This window comes from Talpa occidentalis, unplaced genomic scaffold (assembly GCF_014898055.3).
Source record: "Talpa occidentalis isolate TD23 unplaced genomic scaffold, MPIMG_talOcc4v2.1 talOcc4.9, whole genome shotgun sequence".
Classification (NCBI taxonomy): domain Eukaryota; kingdom Metazoa; phylum Chordata; class Mammalia; order Eulipotyphla; family Talpidae; genus Talpa; species Talpa occidentalis.
Genome location: NW_023605305.1, coordinates 26912224 through 26932110, shown reverse-complemented (window position 1 = coordinate 26932110; position 19887 = coordinate 26912224). Strand labels below are relative to the sequence as shown.

At 46.9% G+C, this 19887-nt stretch overlaps 2 protein-coding genes and 1 long non-coding RNA gene across 7 annotated transcripts in view; 1 reads left to right on the top strand and 2 right to left on the bottom strand.

The window, feature by feature from the left end:
* ST3GAL3 (ST3 beta-galactoside alpha-2,3-sialyltransferase 3) overlaps positions 1–13993 on the bottom strand; it is a 187181-nt gene extending 173188 nt beyond the window's left edge. For all 4 annotated transcript variants that reach the window (XM_054691530.1, XM_054691531.1, XM_037500212.2 and 1 more), the window contains exon 1: positions 13938–13993. The gene's annotated coding sequence lies outside the window, so the exon portion shown is untranslated. The remainder of the gene's footprint in view (positions 1–13937) is intronic.
* Positions 13994–14324: 331 nt separating this feature from the next.
* LOC129145136 (uncharacterized) lies at positions 14325–15804 on the top strand. The gene is made up of 3 exons (XR_008550242.1): positions 14325–14664; positions 14835–14907; positions 15717–15804. It is a non-coding gene; the product is annotated as an uncharacterized LOC129145136 (long non-coding RNA).
* Positions 15805–17551: 1747 nt separating this feature from the next.
* Positions 17552–19887, bottom strand: part of KDM4A (lysine demethylase 4A) — a 43455-nt gene continuing 41119 nt past the window's right edge. For both annotated transcript variants that reach the window (XM_037501283.2, XM_037501284.2), the window contains exons 20-22: positions 18281–18400; positions 17961–18053; positions 17552–17810 (exon numbers count right to left, since the gene is read on the bottom strand). In XM_037501283.2, the coding sequence (XP_037357180.1) occupies positions 17670–17810; positions 17961–18053; positions 18281–18400 (354 nt within the window). In that variant the 3' untranslated portion in view covers positions 17552–17669. The remainder of the gene's footprint in view (positions 17811–17960; positions 18054–18280; positions 18401–19887) is intronic.

Here is a 19887-nt window from a genome sequence, read left to right as displayed (position 1 = left end):
CCTGGGTTGGTGGCTCTCCTATGGCTGCTATTTCTATATTCTCTAGAGTTCTCTTTACTTCTTTTTTAGTGGCTTTACTGAAATATCATCCACATACCATACCATTCACCCATTCAAAGTATACATTTCAACAGTCAGTTGTGTAAACATCACTTGTCAGTTTTAGAACATTCCCTGGCACCCTTTAAACGTCATTACCCAAACCTCCCACTAATCTACTTTCTGTGTTTACAGAGTTAGGCAAATGCCCACAGACATTTCATATAAGTGGAATCATACAATATGTGACCCTTTGTGATGAGCTTCTTAGCATATTTTCAATACAATCATTGTATTGTAGTATAACTGGATTCCTGCAGCCCCATGAGGCTACAGAGCAAGATGGTTTTTTGGGGGCCGAGGCATATAGGCCTCAGCCAGCCTGCCTATGATGGACATTCCCCCTCCTGTAATGTGTCCCCCTCCCCCAGCCCCAGTGAGGCCAGCTCCAGCCATGGCTCCTTGGAGTCAACAGGCCTATGAGCCTACCTTGACCTGAGTGCAGGCAGGGCTGGGCTTTTCCCCCTTTTATATCTGGCTCTAGGATTCTAAAATGGACCAAGGGGGTCTCCCTGGTAGCCCAGGGGTTAGGTCTCAGTGCTATCACCACTACAGCCTGAGTTCGATCACTGGCCAGGCAGCTAACCCACATATGGCGCAGCAGACCTCTCACCTGCTGCTCCCCTCAGCAGTGTATTTCAATAGATCCACCTGTTCTGCTCTCCACTCTGTCTCTGGTGAATCCTCTCACCCCCTGGACCTCTGGCCTATACTCCAGTTCCTCTACACAAAAATAAATAAAATTTAAATAAATAAATAAAATGGACCAATAGATGCAAACTAAATAGACCAATCAAGTACAAGCTACATGGACCAATCAGGTTCAAGTTCACTTTCTTAGTTATTTATTCGAATTGAAAATGACCTAATCAGGTTCGTAAGGTCAGGGGCCCTAAAGTGGATATAAGGCAGAGCGAGCTTGAAGTAGTGTGCAGCCAGCCTCCAAAGAGAAGGATTCAGTGTACCACCTTTGAAGAAGTAATCAGCAGCCTGCCTTCGAGAAGGAAGCATTCATCAGACCACCTTCTAAGAAGGATTCTACTACAAGCTGTTAAGGGAGAGACACATCAAGCAGTCAACCTCCGATGGGATCACCAGAACTTCATAAACTTCATAGACTTCATAGACCTCCACACTCCACAGACGTTCGCAGAGACTCAGCCACTGCACCTGGTCTCTGGTCCTGCTTGCAAGAATCACCATCGGACTTGGCCCAGCATCACAAAGAGCTGACCACAGTCTCTGGTTCTCCAGCACCACCTCCTGGTGCTGTTGAGTCCATTGCTGTTTGGGCTGACATCCAGCCCAGCCCACACTGCTGCCATGGACTGCTGCAGTGTCACCTCATCTTCCATGAGTGGTCTTTATGGCCTGGACACTGCAGACACTATCTGGGGTGAGAAAGCCAGCCACATGTGGACTTAGAAACTCTCCTTTTCCCAATCTCCTTCTTAAATAAACTCCATTGTGTGGACCCTGAACCTAAGTGGTTTTGCAATTGTGCATGCAGGTGATAACCCTGTAACAGCGACCTGCCCCCTACCTTGGTCACTGTCCCTTAGCACTGTTCAAACACTGAGCACTCTCTTAAGAGTCTTCTGTACTGTTTCTGTACTGTTTCAGTAGGATATATCAGTACTTCATTTCTTTTTATTGACAACATCCCATTAGATGAACACAACACATTTTATTTGTCCACTAGTTAGCTAATGGACATTTGGATTGTTTCCACTTTGGGGACTGAATAGCACTGCTATGAACATTCATGTGTAAATTTCATTTGAAGATAAGTTTTCATTTCTGTTGGGCATATGCCTAGGAGGGCAACTGGGTATATACCCAGAAGTGAAACCTAACTGGATCACATGGTAACTCTATGTTTAACTATTTGAGGAAACGCCAGACTGCCTTTAAGCAGCTGTACCATCTGACATTCCTGAGAGCAGTGCATGAGAGTTTTGATTTCCCAATCTGTGCCAACACTTATTATCTTTTTGATGGCCATCCATTGGGTATGAAGTGGTACCTTATAGTGGTTTTGATTTGCCTTCCCTTGATGGCTAATAATATCAAGCAACTATCCATGTGCTTTTTTCTTTACTTCTCACTAGCTATTTTCAGTTAGTCCAATTTCCTGTTATAGTCAATAATTCTTACCTGTTCAAAGTACAATGTAGTTTTTCTCTCCTGACTAGACCCAGACTTCTGTAACATGGGTAGTCAGTGACTTCCTGAGTAGAAAATAGACATCTACCAGGGTTTTAAAGACACAACAGTAAAGTTGAAAATATCTTGTCCCTCATCCAATGGTCCCCCCCCCTTTTTTTTAATTTATACAAGAACTGGGGTATAGGCCAGATGCACGGGAAAGTGAGAGAATTCACCAGAGACAGAGCAGGGAACAGAACAGGCAGATTGACAAAATACACTGCTGAGGGGAGCAGCAGGTGAGACAGGAGAGGCCATGTGGGACCCTCGCCGCCCGGCCAGGATCGAATCAACACTGCAGAGGCTGTGGACAGCTTCACAGCCCTGCGCTTGATCAACCGCCTGTGCCACCAGGGGAGACCCCAATGGTCCCTTTTGAAGGAGCTGGGGAGAGCTTGGGGAGGGGGACAAAAAAATCCAGAACAACGCTTTCAGTTTGGTATGTTTGAGTTCATCTGTTTTTATCCAAAAAAAAAATCTGGATAGGAGTTGTTAAGGTTTGATCTGGTTGAGGTTTTGCTCATTTGTTTTAATGGTGTTCAGACATAATTTTTTATTTGAAAAAGGTGACTCCCCTATGGAAGTTTGAAAATGCTGAATGCAATCAATCTTCAGAAAAATTAACAGCAATGTTTGAAAAGATAGCCTTCCTTTGCCTGGCCCAACCAAGGTAAAAGCATGGGACCGGTATTGAAAGGGGCTAGAAGATGGCAAGATGCCCAGAAAAGTGAAAACAGAAAACAGTAGCCAGCAGACAGTCAAGAACAATACCTAAACAAATGGCAGGACTGTGTTCCAATAGAGCCTGCAGTTCAGCCTGCCAGCCTCTGTGTATTGTATGAGAACACACAACACGTAGCAGGCCAGAGACATGTATGGAAATTTAAAAACTTTACATTCAAGATAGTGTTCTCTCTGATGAAAGCGGGAGATGAGGGGAAAATACAGAGGAGGCATCTACCCGGAAAATGTAATGTTCTCTTTCTTTACGAAAACAAAGAGTGAAGCAACATGGCAAATTAAGATTTAGTAATGGGTATCACTATTTGTTCTGTTCTGGTACATGTAAAACACCATCATTAGAAAATTTGAGATAAATTGGGCCTCCCTGGCGGCGCAAGGGGTTAAGCACTGCACTATGAAGCAATGCACAGCCTCTGCAGCATGAGTTCGATCCCTGGCCAGCCAGAGAGCACTCCACATGGCAAAGGGGACCTCTCCTGTCTCACCCGCTGCTCCCCTCAGCAGTGTATTTCAGTCTGCCTGTTCTGTTCCCCACTCTGTCTCTGGTGAATCCTCTCACCCCCCACATCTCTGGCCTCTACCCCAGATCTTGTATGCATAAATAAATAAATCTTTAAAAAATATGAGATAAATCATCCTTTTTATTGCTCTTAATTTTTGAGACTTTAGATGTCGTAGGCCCATGTAGAAATTCCTTATTGGTTATCGGCCCATATTTTTTTTAAAGCAAGGAAAGTACTACATTGTGGAACATCTGTGGTAGAAGCTACATTTCCTCTCAGGCCAGGCAGAAGTCATTGTGACGCCCCTGTGGAAAGCAGCCCAGAGTGGTACCTGCCCTCGAGGGCAGCCTGATGCAGGCAGTAAAGCGTAAACACCGCACAGATGTAAGATGGTGGAAATAAATGTCTGTGTGCTTTAGGGAAAGTCTCAGCAAGGTGATGCCTGACCTAACAGCCCCAGGAGGAAGCTGAAGCAGGGAAAAGGCAGGAGAGGCCTTAGATGCCTGAGTGCATCATGCTGGTCAAGCATGTAAGGGAGTAAGCAGAGAAAGGACATACTAGAAAGATCACTTGAGTAGCAAAATGGAGAACAGGCTGGAGGAGGCCCAGTCATAGCAAGAGGTTTCTGCTATGATAACCCAGGTCATTCACCTTCAAAGAGAGGACGTACATGTTAAAGGGAACTCAAAATGATTCACCAGGGTGTGGAAAGACAACACCCGAACTCCTATATATAAACTTATGATTTCAGCTGACACTGGCCTCCTCACACAATCCCTTTGTCAGATGTCTTGTTGGACATGAGGTTTAGGAAGAATCCTCAAAGGCAATAAAGTTCCACAGTAGAGAGGTCAGCAGTGTCATCACTTACTCATTCGTGTCAGAGCAGCCTATGTGTTGCAGAACAACATCTACAGGGTTAATTTCATAAAAATTGGATCTTTTATATAAGATGACCAAACACGACAATAAGAGGTGAGTAAGCATCTCCTGTACTTCAAGCAAGTTTTCTGGTTATTATCTGGCCAACTACATATATGATTTCTAGAATCTGAAGAGCAATTGCATATTTTTCTTTTACAAAAATACCAGTGTTGGGGCCTCCCTGGTGGCACAAGAGGTTAAGATGCAACCTATGAAGCTCTCCGCAGCCACTGCAGCATGAGTTCAATCCCGGGCCAGGGAGCAACCCACATGGCACAGCAGACCTCTCCTGGCTCACCTGCTGTTCCCCTCAGCAGTGTATTTCAGTCAGTCTGCCTGTTCTGTTCCCCACTCTGTCTCTAGTGAATCCTCTCATCCCCACACCTCTGGCCTGTACCCCAGCTCTTATATGCATAAATAAATAAATCCTTTTAAAAAATACCAGTGTTTCAAAAGTTTGCTGACCTTCTCTGGTGGCGAACATCTGTCAGCAATGTGGTACCACCAGATATTTCAAAACTGCACACATGTGTCTGCTCAAAGTAAAGAACATATCTTAGAAGCAAACTGCTTCTGCTAGAAGCAAACTGCTTTTTTTTTTTTTTTTTAAGATTTATTTATTTATGCATATAAGAACTGAGGTACAGGCCAGAGGTGCGGGGAGTGAAAGGATTTGCCAGAGAAAGAGTGGGTAACAGAACAGGCAGATCGATGGAAATACACTAATGAAGGGAGCAGCGGGTGAGAAAGGAGAGGTCTGCTGCGCCACGTGGGCTGTTCCCTGGCCAGGGATAGAACTTGTGCTGCAGTGGCTGCCTCATAGGTTGCTTCTTAACCCCTTGTGCCACCGGGAGGTCCTGTTTTGTTTTTGAAAAGAAACCACTGGGTGCATTTTGAAAATAAATGTTCAGCAGAGTTGTGGGTTCCTATGAGCTGGCTACTAGCTGGCCACTCATGGGCAACTGTGCCCTATTTGCTCTCTACAAATCACAGCAGAGCACTCCTTGACTACCTACGGAGTATAGCCGGTACTATGAGGCAGGCCCCGGATGCCGAGGACACTGTTGATCTATTACGTGACTATCTCCAGGGTGGTCTCGGGATAATGCTGCCTGTGATAACATCAAATACTTTGCTGACACAAATGTCTCTTGACAAGTACAGTCCCGATATCCCCTTCCCTGTCCCTCGTAAAACTTTGTCCCCCATTCCTATCCCACCCTCCGGACCTTACTCCTCATACCACTGTTGCATGATCACCTTTTACTAGCCTGTGTGCTTTCAATAAATGGCACAAGGACATCCGCTCAAGTAGCAGAGTCTTGCCTTGCAAACCTGCTCCATGACTGCTGTGTCCCTGTGTCCCTCATTGCCTTCCCTCAGCAAAGAGGCAACCAAGTTCCTGTCGCAACATGTCCTTAGGTTATTTTGTTGCCAAAAAGATGTGAAAAGTGTCACTTATAGAAAGTGTCACATATCAATATGTCAGCAATTCTCAAACTGTGGCCCAAAGACCCTTGAGGTTTCCCAAGGCCCTTCCAGCAGATCCAGGAGCTTCAGGCTTCCTTCACTGAACCTTTCAGACCATTCACCTCATTCACACTCAGGTCTCAGAAGGGTCCAGTCAAGTCTCCAGAGGCTGTATAACACATGCTGAGATGTGACTCCATGGTGCTGCAGTTAGTGGAACATGTGCTTGTGTATCCTTGTGATTTAGACTTTTCACAGTAATTATAAGTATCAATAGACAAGACCCACAAAGAAAGTTCTTTTGAGAGAACTTATAAAGAGTCCTGAGTCCAGAAGGTCTGCGAATCACTGCTATCTACTTTGAAACTCAGTAATAGAATATCCTAACCTGCTTAACACATTTCAAGCAAAATGTTTCAGTGGATTTTTAAGTCATGTTAGTGATACATAAACATGTTATCTTTCAATTATTTTGTAAGAAAAACTGGGCCTCCCTGGTGGCGCAAGGGATTAAGCACAGCACTATGAAGCAATCCGCAGCCTCTACAGCACGAGTTCAATCCCCGGCCAGCCAGGGAGCAACCCACATGGCGCAGCAGACCTCTCCTGACTCGCCCGCTGCTTCCCTCAGCAGTGTACTTCAGTCAATCTGCCTGTTCTGTTCCCCGCTCTGTCTCAGGTGGATCCTCTCACACCCCGCATCTCTGGCATGTACCCCAGCTCTTATATGCATAAATAAATAAATCTTTAAAAAAAAGAAAAACTGACATCAAGGAAAAGGGAAATTTACTAACATATAGATAAATAATAATCAGGTGAGGAAGTAGAAGTAGATGACAGTTAATCAGAATAACATAAATGAAGTTGTAGAGGCCTTCAGAGGGAAGGAATTCCCCTCAAGGATGGAAGGAACCTTCAGAACAAATCTGAATTGAACTCCCATTATCATCTTTGAAAGCAAGCTTAGCAGACTGAAGAGGAGCAAAATTTCTAGGTGAAGCAGTCAACAACAAAAGGTCAAGGAGACATGTGTACACTTTAGCAACCCACATGAGTGCATGTGACAGTAACATCAGTGGCAGGTCACACACGCACACATGTCACACTTTCAGGAGAGGCCTGTGAGCAGCTGAAGAGCCATACGTGATTTGAAGGCATTTAGAGAATGCTGAAGTTGGTATATTGATATCAATTCCTTCTCGACTGCAGAGTAATTCCTTTATGCCTCACACTCCCAACCCAGCATCGCCAACCTCTTAAGATGTGCAAATAAAACCCGTGCTGCCCACTATTTACAATAGCTAAGCTTTGGAAACAACCCAAATGCCCAAAAATAGATGACTGGATCAAGAAGATGTGGAATATTACCATGGAATATTACTCAGCATTCAAAAAAGATAAACACATGCAATTTGCAGCAACATGGATGGCGCTGGAAGGGATCATGCTCAGCGAAATAAGCCAGAAAGAAAAAAAAATACCGATGGTCTCACTCATAGCAGGAATCTAGAAAACTTAAATAAGGGACCAGGAAAATGAAGAACTATAAGAAAGTGAAAATCAAAATCAACAAAAAACTATGAACCAGAGACACTTTTTGGGGGGTGGGGGGCGGGAGGGGAGGGATTGGGGTCAGAATGGGGGGGTTGCAATTGTATGGGGAATATAAAAATAAAATTTATTATTTAAAAAAAAAAAAAAAAAAAAACCGTGCTGCCGGCAGTTATCTCTAGCTGTTGGGACTTGAGACTCATGATCACATCCCATGTACTAGGTAGTGCACTAAACATTAGGCATCCTACAACTAGTGTATTTGTTATATGAGACCCCTCTGTGTCTAATTGCACTGAACCAGACTTTTCACATCTCTTTGCTCTCGTCCTCACAGCAACCTTGCCAGGTACAAACTTGAAAATCAAGAAGACACAAAGGCCCTGAGCCTGCCCAGGGACCTGGAGCTGGGGAAGCCATGCGTGAAAGCCTGGTCTGCGGACCCTTGTGTATGGCACCCTCCTCTACAACCATGAGGGCGGGGACAGGCCCCCTCACTTTACTGCAACAGCCTAACAGGTATCCTTCCCTCCAGTTTCACCGCATTCCAATCTCTCCTCATACATAAATATTTTATGATGCTTGTATAGCGGGCACAGCACTATGGTTGCAAACCTCAGAACTTCTCTATTTCAGGGAAACAGGATATTCTCTACTCTGCTGCTTCTACTATGCTGCTTGTGAATTTTCTCTAAGGCAAAGCTAATACAGCCATTTCTTCTCTTTCAATCCCTCAGTGGCTCCTACTCATCTTCAGGATGAAGTTTCAACTCCTGAACTCACAAAGCCTTCGCAGCCTGACTTTGCACTTTCCACCCTCCTCACCAACATACCTTGTTCTGCCATATGAGGGTACTGAGGATCTAGCCACTCTCTTGTGTTTCGAGGCACTGCACACAATGTTTCCTGCCTGAAACTTTTTTTCAACCCACCTTCACTCAGCTAATAATCACTGATCCTTTAAGACTTAGGTGTGAACTTCTCTGGAAAAACACTGCTTTTATACCAAACACATGGGGAACCTCTTTCAGGAGATTCCCATGGGGCCTTCAAACACAGCTCTTGTTACCATGTGTTACTGTGTATTCTACATGCTGGTTTACTGGCTTCTGGTCCTAACAAACTATAGACTCTTTGAGGCCAGGGCTACATCTCAAATCTTAAGGCCATGGCTAAGCACAGAGCCTGGCAAGAGCTCATGTTCAGTAGCTACTTGTGAAATGAGTGCTTAGGCCAGTGGGAGACACAGACACGTACACAACTAAGCAAAATAAAACAGGACAAATGCACAAACAGGAAAGGCGTGGCAGGAACTGAGGAAGAGGGAGAAGAGGTAACAAAATCTGGAGGAACCCTCTACCTATATCCCTGAGTTTTCCTTACCTGATTTCTCAGTTTCCTCAAATCTTACTGCTGCTGCTGCTGCTGCTATTTATGAAGGCTTACTTTCAACCAGCTACCATGAAAGCACTTTATACAAACTCACTCACTAATCCCCACAAACATGCATTTCACTGGGAAGGAAACCTGGGCTCAAGAATATGACAGTTGGGGCCTCCCTGGTGGTGCAGGGGTTTGAGCACAGTGCTGTGAAGCTGTCCGTAGCCTCTGTAGCATGAGTTCAATTCCAGGCCGCAGGGAGATACCCACATGGTATGGCAGACCTCTCCTGTCTCGCCCGCTGCTCCCCTCAGCTGTGTATTTCCATCACTTTGCCTGTTCTCCCCCCGACTCTGTCTCTGGTAAATCCTCTCACCCTCCACACCTCTGGCCTGTACCTCAGTTCTTGTATGCATAAATAAATCTTTAAATAAATAGATTGTTTAAAAAAAAAGAAAGAAGACAAGTGCTCCATCCAGACGAGTTAAAGTGAAATCTGCCGTCCCTCCATCCCCACCAAGTACCAAAGCTTGAAAACCTCAAATAAGCCCAATTCAGCCAATCAGCCAATAAGGCTAAACTGATTCCTTTTCATTTTAACTATTTATATGAAGTTATACCCCCAGCTATTACACACTTCCTGGCTTTCTTAAATGGAATATCTTGAGCATAACTAAGCTTTTTTTTAGATAACTCCTGCAGTTCCAGAGGATGCTGTACAACGAGATATATCTCTAGGAATGACTGTGCTATGACTAGGCACAGTCGATGGCACATGAGTATTTACAGGGCTTGCAATAGAGTGCTGACTTCCCAATTCACCCTCACTGCAAGCCTAAAGCGGTTATTTCTTGCTACTCTCAACATGCTTATCTCTAGCAGCCCCTCTGACATTGCTGCCTCTGATCTTCTACAGGGCATGACACTCACAGAAGATGTAATACTCATTAGTGCAGTCACAAATTTATGGCTCTTTGCTTTCCTTGAACATGCTATCTGCAAGTCCCTGTCTTTTGAAGTTAGGCATGTCCAACTGACTTGCTTTAGCCAATGAAATGTGAATGAAAGTGACGTGTGCTGCTTTGGGACAAAAACTTTTTTTTTTTAATATTTATTTATTTATTTATGCATACAAGAGCTGGGGTACAGGCCAGAGGTGCAGGGGTGAGAGGATTCACCAGAGACAGAGTGGGGAACAGAACAGGCAGATTGACTGTAATACACTGCTGAGGGGAGCAGTGGGCGAGACAGGAGAGGTCTGCCTCGCCATATGGGTTTCTCCCTGGCCGGCCAGGGATCCAACTTGTGCTGCAGAGGCTGCAGATTGCTTCATAGTGCAGTGCTTAACCCCCAGCGCCACCAGGGAGGTCCAGGGACAAAAACTTTCAGAGCCAATGTCCCCTGACCACCATCTTTCACCCAATCAAAACTATCATGAAGGGCTTCCCTGGTGGTGCAAAGGGTTAAGTCTCAGCACTATCAAGCAGCCACTGCAACGAACTCAACCCCCAGGCTGGAGCTGACAGAGTTCAACCCCCAGGCTGGAGCTGACAGTGCAGCAGACCTCTCCTGTCCCACCCGCTGCTTCCATTGTACTTCAGTCAATCTGCCTATTCTGTTCCCCACTCTGTCTCTGGTAAATCCTCTCAGCCCCCACACCTCTGTCCTATACCCCAGCTCTTGTATGCATAAATAAATCTTTAAAAAGAAATTATCATGGAAATATCATGTTAAGATGGAGTTTCCATCAGCCTGGTCATTGAGTGGCTGGGAGAAGCAGCATTCCTTGTGCATTCATACTGTACATGTGGCATGGATGAGAAGTCAACTTTTATTCTGTTAAGCCACTGAAGTCATTAAGGTTTTTGTTAATTCATCCTTATCTAAGCTATTCAGACCAAAACACCAGATTTCTCAGTAAGGAATTCTCTCACATAAGTTTATTTTTACAGAATAATATGATGAACATTTTGTTTGCAAAAAGAATTTTCTTTGCATCCATCTGGTTCAAAGCTATGTTCAACATAAAATACATTTACCAAGGACCTACTATGTACAAAACCCTGTATAGATGAAGATAGTCCATGTATTAAAAAAGTTTCATTCTTATGTGGGTAGTTATGACTAAAAAGCAGACTTAAGTGTCGCAACGGTTTACAGAGACAAGTTCCATCTAGATGGGGAGGAAAAAACAGAAAAATTCACAAAGGAAGTTTCATATCAAACGGCCATAGAGCACAGGTAAGAACCAACTATTAGAGACTCAAAGGTGTTATTACAAATGAAAAAAAGCAACATGAGCAAAGATATGGCACACAAACAACAGAGCACAATATAATAAAATGCAAGGGGATGGCAAGAAATGAGTTTACCCATACTGCTGATGACAGGTTGGCCTGTACTTAAGTTCAATCAACTGTGGAGAACCACTAAGTTTTGGCTGGGGGAAGATTTGGATGGTAGTATGAAAGACAGATGGGAGGAAAGGAAACTGTTGGGGGGGGGGTTTGCACTAAATAAAGAGAATGATATCAATGGCCTCAGGTCAGTGTGATAACTGTAGGAATGGAAAGAAGTAGACGCCAGAAATAGCATGGGGGTCATATCTACAAGAGCTGGCAACTAACTAAACACAGAGGGGTAAAGAAAAGCAAGTGCAGATCCTGGGCAGCTGAGAAAACTGTTACTCCAAATAGCTGAGGTTAATCAGAAAAATTTACAAGGAAAACATTAACCAAAAAAGTTTTATTTTGTATATCTTTTATAATAGTTCCAGTTTCATCTGGAGTAAATACTACTACTTGTTTACACTTAGCTCACAACAGGGGCAAATTACTTCTTGATCAGATGCCATAAAACCTACCTATTACATACAACATTATTTTCTGCTTTTTCTTGTAAAAACCCATGAGCATTTCACGTTTTTCCCTGCCAACTTACCATCCTCACTTTCTCATTTCTTCCCTTTTCCTTTCCCTTTATCTATCCCTTTATAGCTCAACCCAAGCCTCAGCTCCCCTATGAAACATTCCCCAAACACATGGCTTCTTTTCCCAAATGCTCACAGTACCGTCTTAGAATTCTAAAGACTGTATCCTTAGTTATCATTTTCCTGTGTGCCCTTCAATCCCACCACAATTTTATAAGCCCATTAGAACCATCCTCATACTTTGCACACTGAATTCCCTACAGTCATATTGCCTTGCACATAGTATTTATTCAACAGACACTTGCTGATAGATCCAAAGTTAGACTCTAAGACTATGAACAGGGCCTCCCCGGTGGCGCAGCGGTTGAGCGCTGGGCTGTGAAGCTGCCCGCAGCCTCTGCAGCGCCGGTTCGATCCCCGGCCACTGGCGTGGGTCCCACATGGCTCGCAGACCTCTCCTGCCACGCCCACTGCTCCCCTCAGCAGTGTACTTCATCATTCTGCCTGTTCTGCTCCCCGCTCTGGCTCTGGTGAATTCTCTCACCCTCCCACGCTTCTGACTGTACCCAGTTCTTGTATAAATAAATAAATAAATAAATAAATAAATAAATCTTAAAAAAAAAAAAAAAAAGACTATGAACAACTTTTTCCCTCTTTAATAACTTACTTTCATTGAACTAGCGTTAGACATTTAGACACATGCAATGGGAGAGTCATCACTTAATGTGGAGTCATCCCTTCAAAATACTCTTAAGCTAAGAAGCTTTGATTGTCAAAGCTCCTACGGTCTTAAGAAATTACTTGAAAATACCAGTTAGTCTTAAACTTTTTTTTTTTTTTTTTAATTTTCTAGAGGCATGTCTTATTTATCTATTTGTTTGTTTGTTTGGTTTATACATGCACTGGGTACAGTCAGAAGCCGGGAGGGCGAGAGAATTCACCAGAGCCAGAGCGGGGAGCAGAGCAGGCAGAAGGACTGAAGTACACTGCTGAGGGGAGCAGCGGGCGGCAGGAGAGGTCTGCGCGCCATGTGGGACCCTCCTTCGGTGGCCGGGGAGCAGCCGGGGATCGAACCGGCGCCGCAGAGGCCGCGGGTAGCTTCGCAACCCAGCGCTCAACCGCTGCGCCACCTGGGAGGCCCAGTCTTAAACTTTTATGCCAGCTTTCTTTTAATCCTTTTAACTTGAAAATACAGCAAACAGTTCAATGACCATGGTCCAAGGTGATTCTGACACAGAAATAACCTAACTGTACATGACATTCTACTTTCAGACACCTAATAAAAGTGCTTTGTTCTACCTTCATGTTCAATTAGCTCTTGAATAGATTATCCCAAGGATATCCACAGAAACGTTTAGATGTATTTTTTTAATTAGCTGCCTTCATTGGTGCCTCTCAATTAATGACCGTGTTTCAGTTCACACGTTTCACTCCTTGCTCACGTGTGAGGAAAACACAGAAATAAGGAATCATAAAAAATGGGCACTTTTGTAAAAATGAATCCAAAATATTCACGGGACACTAACCTAACCAAATCTCACCTCAGCACTAAGATATTTATGTTCTTTTGCAAGAAAGATCACCCGGTAAACAAAGGGAAGAGGTGCCAGAACAAAAGGAAGCAAAAGCGACGTGCTTGGCCAGTGAAGCTGACCGGGCTCCCTGAAGGGACATCTGGACATCGCCTGGGGCAGCGCGCGATGCCAACCGCGATCCGCACGTTGCAGATTCCCGCTCAGATTTTCCCTGGACTTTCTTTCTCCTCTTCCCACAGAGGACGCCCGCCCGGCCGTGTCCTTTCTCTGCGCCGGCATGCGCGGCCCGCGGGGTCTGGCACTCCAGTGACCTCAGCTGTGTTCCGGGGAGCAGCGGTCTCCCCGCGGCCCGGCGGCCCCCACCCCGTCGGACCACGCAGGGGCCGACGCGCCGGCCCGACCCGGCCCGGGCCTGACTTCATCACTCGGGGGCGGCCGGGCCGTGCCCCGACCTCTCCATCCCCGGAGGGAGCCCGCGCCGGCTGCGCGCCCCGCGAGGACCCGGGGCCGCGGGCGCGGGGGAGGGGACGGACGCGGCCGCGACCGTTAGCCGCAGCGGCTGCCGCGCCCGGAGCGCGCCAGGCCGGTCCTTACCGCAGCGGAGAGGGAGGCAGGGGGGCGGCGGCGCCCGGCCCGACGCGGGCGGGAAGGCGGAGGCGGCGGCGCAGGCGGCGGCGGCAGCCGCGGGGGACCCCGGCGGGCGCCCACGACGCGGTGGGCTGCATGGGCGCCGCCATAGTGGGGACGCAGCGGCGGGCGGGGCTCGCTGCCGCGACCCGGGCCGCGGGACCACCAATCCGGCTCTGCGCCGCTGCGCCTTCGGCCGGGAGGCGGCCCGCGGCCAATCGGCGCGAGGGAGCGGGGCGGGGCCCCGGCGCGGCCAATGCGGAGCCGCGCTGCAGAAGGGGGCGGGGCGAGCCCCGGGGCCCAGTGCGCTCGGCGGCCCGTTTTCCTCGGGTTTCGCGAGCGCCCGGGCGGAGAGCTGGGCGCCCACAGTGCGGGGTCGAGCTTGCAGTTTCAGAGGGGACTCCTTCACCTCGGCTCCCCCCTCTGCCCAGCGTGTCCGCTTCCATGAGTAATCCCTCTCCCGACTTCACGCCCCACAGATGTTCCAGACGATGACATCGCAGCGAGGCCTCCGGGTCCGCTGCGATGACCCCAGCCCTGGAGAGCTGGTTTTCTCACCTGGGGATGCGGAACCTCTTCAAGCACAGAGTGCAGGGTGATCAAGGCCAATTCGCACAAAAGGATGCAAGCATCTGCCCACAGCCCGCTGAGTTCCGTTACTTGCCACCTTTGGCTTTGTGCCACAGGATGCCAGGTAACAATGCTCAGATCTGTGGGATAAGGGGCAAAGGTTCCAGGCTGCTATTCTGTATAAATAGGGCACCAGGGCCTTCCCTACCCCCCAAGCTCCAAGTCTGTTTTATCTGGTGGAAGTATGGCTACCCCTTTACCAGGGTTCTTCATAACCATGTGTAAATTTCTTAGGGTACAGAATCATTCTGTCTAGTCTTCGCGTCTCTGAGGTCCCAGCTCTCACCTTACTTCCTCACTCCCCCAGGTGAGTACCAACATTAACTGCCTGGGGTACAAAATTAAATAGGAGGGCATAGTAACCCTCAGGATGCCAACCCTTAAATCCCACCTAATTTCAAGGAGAGCAGGTTGCCCTGCAAAAAATCTTCTAAAAGGAAACACAAACAAGCTAACATTACTTCTCTGAAGTCAGTGCTCTGCTCCGGAGCAGGTTTGACTGCTCCAGCAGCGAGGAACAAGTGGAACTGTTGGGTGTTAAGTCTCATCTACTCTTTAAACGTCAGTTCCCCAAAGTTATTACATCGACTATAACTGAGAATGCAACTTTCCGAAAGAAAAAAAAATTAACTACTTGGAATTGACCTGGTACCCTAGGACTGCAGGTCCTTCATTAGGACTGGGATGATCACCTCACTGAGAGTAGTGAGGTCTGGGAACTTGCAGAGTCTGGGGAAGTGTCCCTACCCTCCAAACATGTGTGCTCCCAATCCATTAAGGCCTGGGCTCTGCCCCAGCTCCCCAACTGTATCCTATGGGAATCCTTGGGTGCTGAACAAAAGTTCACTTCCCTTTCTTGGTCCCCAGAGGAAACTGGCATAGAAGTCTCTTTGAAACCTGTTTCTCCCTTCCCCCAAATCCAATACCAGGTAGCAGCCAGCTCCCAAGCTCCAGACACAAAACAGTATTGAAAGCTGCTCCAAGTCTCTCCCACAACTCCACACCCATAAAACAGGAAGTGCCCTGGCTGCCCAAAGGCCAGCTGGAGCATTCTGCCCAATCCTGCACCTATTCATGGGCTGTTCCCTGTTCTATCCTTGTCCTTCTGGAGCTCAGGAACCCACCAGGCAAAGGAAATAATGGGTCTTTCTCCAGTGAAGCTTCAGAGCAACTTCAGAAACCTCTCTTCAAGAACTTACAACGGGGCCTCCCTGGTGGCGCAGTGGTTGAGCGCTGGGTTGCGAAGCTGCCCGCAGCCTCTGCAGCACTGGTTCGATCCCCGGCCGCCGGGCGAGGGTCCCACATGGTGCGCAGACCTCTCCTGCCGCCCGCTGCTCCCCTCAGCAGTGTACTTCGTCAGTCTGCCTGTTCTGTTCCCCGCTCTGGCTCTGGTGAATTCTCTCACCCTCCCGCTTCTGACTGTACCCAGTGCTTGTACAAATAAATAAATAAATCTTAAAAAAAAAAAAAAATAAATAAAATAAAAATAAAAATACTTTAAAAAAAAAAAAAAAAAAGAACTTACAACGCACTCCCCACTTTCAAACTGGCTCCACATGAGCACTAGCTCAGTGATGACAACTGAATGGGACAAAGTGAGCCCAAACTCAATTCTACAGACTGAAAACAGTCTGGCCCTTTATATTATCTCCCCCTTCCTGTCTCCAAGACAAGGGAAGCAAAATTATGTGCTCGTGGTCAGTGGTGCCCCACCTGCCCAGGCCCCTGTTCCTCCATACTTGGCCTGATACAGAATCACAGGACCAGAACTTGACATGAAGCCCATCTCATTAGGGTGATTTCCACCATCTACTGGAGTCTTAAAATATGTGGCTCTGCTCCCTAGCCTGAGACCCTCAATATACCCTCAGCCTGACCCTGGGCCTCTAGGGCTCCTTGGGGCAGACACAGCCAATCCTCTGCTCAACACACTTTATTGCTAAAGACAAGGTAATGCACCGGTTTTCAAAATAATTTGGTTTATAGCGTTCATACGTAACAAAAAACAGGGAGTATTATAAATCTGATTCTTGTATACACAGGATATAGGTGTGAAGCCCTTCAATCCTGGGCCCAGGCAAACAAATTTATGAGGAGCAAAAACCTGTTTAACCCCTTCAGTATTGCCCTCCAGTCCCACCCCCCCTCCCCATAACAGCCCCTCCCTCAAGACCAGGGTTCTAGCTAAACCTGCCCCTGGCCTCCAGTGGCCCCAAATTCATCCTAACCCTCCCAGCCCCTGCATGATTGCAATTTTCTGTTAAAAGAATCACCCACCAGGCTCTGCCTGCTTCCATCATTAAGATCCATCCGTCAGGGTGTTCCCACCCACACCCTATAATACTGTGCCACGGGGGCTCTGTGCCTAGAGTGATGTGGGCACATATCCATGTTACCCCTACCTTCTCCTTTATGAGAGGATAGAAGTAGCATTGACTCCTTACAATCTCAATACTGCAGCTTTGCCAGCACTCCCTCAAGATAGTTCCAGGGAGAGACAGATGCTACACCCACCTCCAGCCTACCTGTAGGGGCCCTTACTCAGCTCAGCTGAGGGCAGAATTTCACATTTTGTTTGGCCCGGATAGGCAAGGAAGTAGAGGCCAGGGGCAGGCAGAAGCTGGTCCAGACCAAACACACACGCACACACGCACTCACGCACGCAAACACACACATAAATACAAAAGGGGAGGGGACAAGCACCAGCACCTCTGCCTAGTCAGTGCAGGTGATCGTTTGGAAGCCAAGTCCTAGGCCAGAACAGGGCATCCAGCCCAGCTGGCAGTCGACCCTGCTAGAGACTGGGGCCAGTGCAGCCACAGCATTCCAGTGCTCAGCCCCTCAGCTGGGAGTTCGGCTGCTGCCACGTGTCCAAGAACAGCTTGTCCTTTCACTACAGTGGAATGCAATGAGGGTGGGATGAGAAGATGATGGGGTCGGTTATTTCATTCTTTTTCTTTTTACAGCTTCGCCTGTAGAGACTTCAGAGTTCCAAGTGTCTGCTGTGCTGTGGAATCCCCGGAGTGCTCTTGCCTCAATGGCTGGAAATCTCTCGGCCTCTGGAAGCGCCTACTCCATGATGGCCCGGTACAGTGCAGGCTCGATGTAATCTTCCCGGTATCTTGAGTTGATAACTCGCTGTCGTTTCTTTTCCTGCTTAACCTCTTTTTCTGTGAAAATTTCATTGAAGCGCATGTCTGAGGCTACTGACTAAAGAAGAAGAAGCAAACCAAATGAGCACTTTGTGGTCAACACCCCACTTCCCACCCCCCAAAAAAAGTAACAACAAAAGGACACATCCTTGCCTTGTGCCCTCCCACCCAGATTAAGGAATTAAGGACACCCAGAAAATGCACTCACCAGTCTCGACTTGACTCTCTTGGGAAGCTCTTCATCCAGCGTGTACACATCATCTCTCTTAACCACAAGCTGTGAGCCATCTTCAAACTCCACCTACCCAGGAAACAAAGGCCTTTGGCTGAGATATCCCTGACTGTCTCCCTGGTCTACCACATGCAGTGTTTTCTGAAGTCACAGGAAGGTCAGAAACCTTACCTGGCAGGCAGAACCCAGGTAGTCCCTAGTTCTGAGAAGGGTGTTACTGAAACCCTAGCTCTCCCAAGGCAAAGACTCACCTCGGCCCAAGAGGAAATACATCCCCAGCAAAAACCCTTGGCTACCTGGTACATCTGGATGGGGTGAGAGGTCACAAACTTGGCTCCGTAGACTTGACCATCTGTCCATCTCACTTGGACCACTTCCCCTTCAGCAGGAGGACCCAACTGGAGACAGTCCTGACTCTGAGGAAACAGAAAGAGAGAAGTTTCCCTGAGCACACTGAGGGAAGAATGGACTTCTACCTCAGGGAAGAATGGACCAGGACAGAGTCCTGTTCAACACCCAAGTAAGGCGCGCTGTCTTTGGGCTGAAAGACAATAACTTAAGACCTGCTTGCCATGTCTGCTCTCTAGTTCTGCCCCTGCTGCTTTGAGTGACAGAAAAGAACATCTATAAGAAACTTATAGCTGAATTTACAGTTTACTTACTTGAGCTAAATTTAAACTTCATAAACTTAACATAGAACACAGTTCCCAGACTAAGAGTTCTTCTCATGTTCCTTCAACTACCCCTCTAAGGGACAAGGGACAGGCCTCTGCCACAAAGACTAAAACTGTATTTAACTATTTTACGAAATGTGTTCTTAACAGGAAAGTTAAGAAAAGATCACCTACCATGGGGCTTAGTAAGGTATGTTAGAACTTCTACCCCCTCCAGAGTCTCACAGGATTCCTGGCAGAGCTTGGCATACAGTGGAGGTCAGTGTATGAGCATGTTGGCTGAATGAATGGTCTGCAGGGATGACCTACTCATTTACTCAGCAAAAATGGTTCTACACAGCATTTCCAACTCATTGTTAGAATGTTCAATTAATAAATGTATTAGATATAAATTCACTGATTAAGCAGAAAAAAATCACCCACAGAGAAACCATGGTCACTCAGACTTAGGTACTGGTAAACATCTTCTTGAAAATAGGGGGTCCTCCCTGATGGCGCGAGGGTTAAGACGCGACCTATGAAGCAATTTGCAGCCACTGCAGCATGAGTTTGATTCCCAGCTGGCCAGGGAGCAACCCACATGGCGCAGAAGTCTCCTGACTCACCCGCCCACTGCTCCCCTCAGCAGTGTACTTCGGTCAATCTGCCTGTTCTGCTCCCTACTCTGTCTCTGGTGAATCCTTTCATCCCCCCACACACACACACCTCTGGCCTGTACCCCAGCTCTTGTAGGCATAAATAAATCTTAAAAAAAGAAAAATGAAGTGAGTCTGTTACTTCAAGAAAAACAACTGACTGTATTGCCAATAATAAACTTTAACCTTTCAAGGAAAAGAAAAGAAAACAAAACAAAACAAATGCTTCAAACTGCAGAACTGACGCTACCAAAAGGGGAAGGCAGGGATGGTGGAATCAAAAGGGAAGGGGCACAATAGACTTTCCTGAAGATCTGTTGGGGCTTTGGCAGGATTCATGCATGATAAACATTTGTAGAGGTGTGACCCTCCTAAACATACAGTGTTTAAACCAGGTTTAAACCTGGTTTTGCAACATAACTTTTTTTTTTTTTAATTTTTTTTTTTTTTAATAGAGGCATGTTTTATTTATTTATTTATTTATTTGTGTGTTTTGTTTATACATGCACTGGGTACAGTCAGAAGCACGGGAGGGTGAGAGGATTCACCAGAGCCGGAGTGGGGAGCAGAGCAGGCAGAAGGACCGAAGTACAC